The sequence below is a fragment of the Sinocyclocheilus rhinocerous genome, unplaced genomic scaffold (genome assembly GCF_001515625.1).
Source record: "Sinocyclocheilus rhinocerous isolate Xijiao unplaced genomic scaffold, SAMN03320098_v1.1 scaffold1300, whole genome shotgun sequence".
NCBI classification, from domain to species: Eukaryota; Metazoa; Chordata; class Actinopteri; order Cypriniformes; family Cyprinidae; genus Sinocyclocheilus; species Sinocyclocheilus rhinocerous.
Window position 1 is genome coordinate 301,330 of NW_015666578.1, and position 6,093 is coordinate 307,422.

Below are 6,093 nucleotides of genomic sequence, written 5' to 3' on the forward strand. Positions count from 1 at the left end.
CAGGGGGTGGGTGGGCGCGAGGAGGGGTTGGCGGGATATGGGTTGGAGGAGGAGAGAGCGCTTCGGAGTTTGAGTTTCTGCTGTCATCTGATTGGGCAGGGGGCGGGGCAGAAGCAGGGGCTGGGACTGGGACGGAGATGGGGCCTGGGGACGGAGGCTCAGGCTGATTGGCCGAAGAGTCATCTGAGTGGTGTTTGGTCACAGGAGTCATCCTCTTTGGAGGAATGGGAGGAGATCGCTTGACTGGGACCTGGACTTGAGAGGGATCCACTGTAGAAAAATAAATAAATAAATGCAATCAAAATAAACTTCACAAGAAATGAGGGTTAAAGCACATGTGGCAACAACAAATTAGTCGGTATGAAAGAACAATGATTTGCATGCCATGGAATTAATCATATGGTATTAGTACAAGATGAGGAGGGATTTAATATTCTAAGATAATAGATTCTACAGATAATATTCTAAAGATAAGTGTTTTAATATTAAGGTCTAAAACATACCACTCTATGCAAGTTTATGAACGCAAATCCTTTGGCTGAGACCTGTTCACACCAAGGACGATAAATGTAACGATAACTATGAAGTTTTAATAATTGTTAATAATTGGGAAGTCCACATCACAACTATAACAATGGCACAGAGCAACAATATCGTCTGAATCACTTTCAGAATTTTTTTCACAGATGCACAATTAAAACAGACAGTTAATCAGAACTCACGACTTTAAAGAGCAAAAGCATTTAAAGCAGCAAACAACAAAACTGCAGTGTGTGTTTATAGTAATCAGAACATAATAAACGTCCATTGGTGTGGACACTAATACAGTTGTCATTTGTTATAGTTTTTGGTGTGAACGGGCCTTAAAGGCCTTTCTTCAAAAATCAGGCCAACTACTGTCATGGCAGAGCAACGGTTAGAATTGAATCAAGTTAGCAAGTTAGTTAAAATGAACATGACATCTAAATCAACCCTACTTCGTTTCTTAATGCCACGTTAATACACAGACGTGAAGAAAATAACTCCTATCTTTGGTACTGTGACAGTGCAGGTTAAGTATGCACTTGCAACGTGTCGGCCAAGCATTCATGTCTGGATTTGTGCACTTGCGTAAAGTATGTTTCTGGGCTAAATGTCAAAAATCTTCACCTTACATGCAGGCCAGGTCTATATTGAAACCTCTAAAAATCCTCTAGACAGTGGACACTGCCACTCAGTACTTGCTGTTCAGTGACACTCAGTCAATTTTTAAATTCTGCAAGAGGGTGTTAGTATACAGGTACATTTTCAGATGTCAACCAGATTGATTCTGAATTGTATCTTCTTTACTGGTTATTCTGTTAATCTTCAATCGTGGTTACATGTAATTTTCATATCCTTTGAATAGGATGAACTCTACTCCATTCATTAGTTCTCAGTAATTGCAGTGATTTTGAGCAGGATCATGGAGATCTTGAGTATGGGTGTGAAAACAAGCATGACTCTGTGAGGTTATTAGAGCATTAGGACATGCATGCCAGATGGTGTGGGACGGGACGGCACCAGGGCTACCTGGGCAGAGCTGAGCGCCCCTGTGGCTGAGGTAGGTGGGCAGGGAGAGATAGACTCCAGACTCTGCCTGCCGTCTCCAGCTCGTCCAGTACTGAGGAGGCGGAGCTTTGTAATGTCTTTGTAACGTTGAAGCTTTGGGGTGGACGAAGGGAAATGTGTTTTTAGCATCTCGAACAACAATCACACGTACTGTTGGACACTGGTCCAGTTCAAAAGGTGACACCTATTAAAACCTCCAAGCCCTTAAAGGGATAGTTCAGCCAGAAATGAAAAATCTGTCCTCTGAAGATATGATTACTTTATATGGTGAACAGATGTAATTTAGGCTTTTCCTCACCTATAAACAGTGATCAACGCACATACATAGAGCTCGTCAAATATGGTAAATGGAAGCTCAAAGGTTTGATGTGTGAAAACCAATGAGGTTTGCTCTTGCAGCAATGTTTATATGCAAATAAATGCTTAAATTAAATCGGTTTATCATATAAAATAATTGTTTATATTTAGAAGACTTGGATTAAACTGCTTGATTCATTTTGATTTTTTTTACAGTGATCTTATGAAATTTTTGAAATGTCAAAGTTTTGGTGGAATCACTTTAAATAGAGGAACGGAAAATGTTCAAGTTTCATTACAAATGTCTTCATTTGTCTTATGGGTTTTGAACGACATGAGGGTGAGTAATTGATGACAGAATTTTTTAGGGACGGTAAGCTATAAGTAAGTTAAAACTATCAGTAAGAGCATCCCAACATGTCATCTTCTGACTCAACCAATAGCAAAAGTATGATGAAAGGCAGTAGAATGCATATGATTATTTGCGACTCGTTTGGTTTTATCAGTAGTCCAGAAAGACACACTTCAGCTATAAGCTAGTGGCGACTTCAATTGTGGTAAAGTCAAATCTACAAAACAAATTTAAAGCATTTAAAGTAAATTGAGCTGAAATGAATTGAGAAAATGATATATCTTAAATACAAGTGAAAAATGTAAGCAAAACTTCCAACAACAAAGCCAGTATAAACCAGTTTGTGGGAAACACTTCAATTGACACTTCAATTCAAATCGACTGTATTTAACCAAACCAGCCTCACCAAAAAAAGAAAAAGATAAGGCAAATCTAAGAATACACATCAGTAAAGTCAATGGCCTCATCCAGTTTTAATATTTTTCATTATGTCAGCCTCTCAACTGTTTAAGAAATACAACTGAAATGGTCCTGGTATCTGGACTAGGGGCGCCTATAAATGGATCCCGTTGAACAGGGATGTGTGTGCTGTATTTCTGACACTTGGGCAGCTGCTGCCTGCCTCTCATGCCACTGGGCCACGACATATCTAGGTGTCATTGAGGGGAGAATCCTCTAGACAGTGGACACTGCCACTCAGTACTTGCTGTTCAGTGACACTCAGTCAATTTTTAAATTCTGCAAGAGGGTGTTAGTATACAGGTACATTTTCAGATGTCAACCAGATTGATTCTGAATTGTATCTTCTTTACTGGTTATTCTGTTAATCTTCAATCGTGGTTACATGTAATTTTCATATCCTTTGAATAGGATGAACTCTACTCCATTCATTAGTTCTCAGTAATTGCAGTGATTTTGAGCAGGATCATGGAGATCTTGAGTATGGGTGTGAAAACAAGCATGACTCTGTGAGGTTATTAGAGCATTAGGACATGCATGCCAGATGGTGTGGGACGGGACGGCACCAGGGCTACCTGGGCAGAGCTGAGCGCCCCTGTGGCTGAGGTAGGTGGGCAGGGAGAGATAGACTCCAGACTCTGCCTGCCGTCTCCAGCTCGTCCAGTACTGAGGAGGCGGAGCTTTGTAATGTCTTTGTAACGTTGAAGCTTTGGGGTGGACGAAGGGAAATGTGTTTTTAGCATCTCGAACAACAATCACACGTACTGTTGGACACTGGTCCAGTTCAAAAGGTGACACCTATTAAAACCTCCAAGCCCTTAAAGGGATAGTTCAGCCAGAAATGAAAAATCTGTCCTCTGAAGATATGATTACTTTATATGGTGAACAGATGTAATTTAGGCTTTTCCTCACCTATAAACAGTGATCAACGCACATACATAGAGCTCGTCAAATATGGTAAATGGAAGCTCAAAGGTTTGATGTGTGAAAACCAATGAGGTTTGCTCTTGCAGCAATGTTTATATGCAAATAAATGCTTAAATTAAATCGGTTTATCATATAAAATAATTGTTTATATTTAGAAGACTTGGATTAAACTGCTTGATTCATTTTGATTTTTTTTACAGTGATCTTATGAAATTTTTGAAATGTCAAAGTTTTGGTGGAATCACTTTAAATAGAGGAACGGAAAATGTTCAAGTTTCATTACAAATGTCTTCATTTGTCTTATGGGTTTTGAACGACATGAGGGTGAGTAATTGATGACAGAATTTTTTAGGGACGGTAAGCTATAAGTAAGTTAAAACTATCAGTAAGAGCATCCCAACATGTCATCTTCTGACTCAACCAATAGCAAAAGTATGATGAAAGGCAGTAGAATGCATATGATTATTTGCGACTCGTTTGGTTTTATCAGTAGTCCAGAAAGACACACTTCAGCTATAAGCTAGTGGCGACTTCAATTGTGGTAAAGTCAAATCTACAAAACAAATTTAAAGCATTTAAAGTAAATTGAGCTGAAATGAATTGAGAAAATGATATATCTTAAATACAAGTGAAAAATGTAAGCAAAACTTCCAACAACAAAGCCAGTATAAACCAGTTTGTGGGAAACACTTCAACTGACACTTCAATTCAAATCGACTGTATTTAACCAAACCAGCCTCACCAAAAAAAGAAAAAGATAAGGCAAATCTAAGAATACACATCAGTAAAGTCAATGGCCTCATCCAGTTTTAATATTTTTCATTATGTCAGCCTCTCAACTGTTTAAGAAATACAACTGAAATGGTCCTGGTATCTGGACTAGGGGCGCCTATAAATGGATCCCGTTGAACAGGGATGTGTGTGCTGTATTTCTGACACTTGGGCAGCTGCTGCCTGCCTCTCATGCCACTGGGCCACGGCATGTCTAAAGTTAACTTTCCTCAGTGACACTTTAAACCATCAGCGTGAGCTCTCTTCTAGTTTAATTCAGTCCACAAAATCTACTGGAACAACCGATAGAAAATTAGCTGCATATTAATGCAGCAAATTATGGCTGAACTCACTGATTCAGCCAATCAAACATTTAAACATAATATAAGGGTGGTTACTTTCATCCATGATTTGGTTCATGGCTTAGAATTCTGACTGAAGGATTTTCTAAAATGTCTATGGAGAAAATGAAAGGGAAAAATACATCCAGAACCCAGGTGGCTGAAAAAGTGGGCGGTCTCTATTGTACTAATAACAAAAAAAGCTGAGAACAAAAGTACAGGGAGTTCTCATGTCTGTGAGCAGACAGAGCACCAGCTGCTATGCAGGACAAACAGACACACTTAATTCAACAGGAACATTAAACACACACACACACTTACTTTTATTCCATCCCTGATTTGTTGTGTACTGTACAGTACATTCAAAACCTGTCAGACAACAAACATGTCTCAGTGTAGCTGTGTGTATTACCTCAGAAGTGGCTGACCCCGGGGCCGCTGCAGCACTCAGAGACAGGTGTGTGAGATATGAAGCTGCTCGGTGAACAGTGTGCCAGCACAGCAGAACAAACAGCACAGAGACATGTCTGAGCCTGTCCATCTCACTGGAATGCTCATCTGTTTCTGGGCTTCGGAGGGAGGGAGCAGCAGACACTAACACACCTGATTAATTTAACACACAGGCCTTCATCTATTATTAACCAACCTGATTTTGATGTGGGAATAATTAGGAAAAAAAGTGCTTATAACGTACAGCTGCAATGCCCCCGTGGCACAAAGCATTTTCCCTCACTTTTCCTCTACCTTCCTGTTTCTCTTCACTGTCCTATACATTACAAACACACAAAGGCCATAAATAAAAAATACAGAAAGTAAAGAAGTAGATGAAACTGACAATAGGATATTGTGTCGTTGAACTTAATCCATTACACTGCCCCTCAATGTTGACACCTGTCAGTATATTCTTTGCTCAATGCCACAGAAGTTTCTTCATTAATTATGTGTAAGAAATTGAATAATAAACTAAGCCTTAATACTGTAATATTCCCTAAGACAGCAAAAGTGTGCACCAGACTTTGTGCTGATAATCAAAAGTCCTGATAAGTTAAACTAGGATGTGAATTTACAAGATAATAGTTTTAACATGAATTTCAGAACAATAATATACTTATAAATTAACATTAATCTAGTAGTCTATTATTTAGTTTAATGTATTGTTTATGATATCTAAGACATTGAATAATGTTAACAAATTGAACCTTAATGTAAAGTGTTACCAATGTTTTTATTTCGATAGAAAATTTGTATATAAACAAAATAGCTGTAAGCATAACTCTGAATTAAGTCTGGTATTGTCCAAGCTAAATCATGTATGTCTCTGTCATGAATGAATGATGGATGTATCACTAGTAAAAT

General features: G+C 38.7%; 1 protein-coding gene across 1 annotated transcript in view; it reads right to left on the minus strand.

The window, feature by feature from the left end:
* The window catches only part of phactr4a (phosphatase and actin regulator 4a), a 33,744-nt gene that overhangs the window by 9,304 nt on the left and 18,347 nt on the right, over positions 1–6,093 (minus strand). Inside the window, exons 6-7 of the mRNA XM_016544359.1 lie at positions 3,274–3,405; positions 55–270 (exon numbers count right to left, since the gene is read on the minus strand). Of these exons, the coding sequence (XP_016399845.1) occupies positions 55–270; positions 3,274–3,405 (348 nt within the window). The remainder of the gene's footprint in view (positions 1–54; positions 271–3,273; positions 3,406–6,093) is intronic.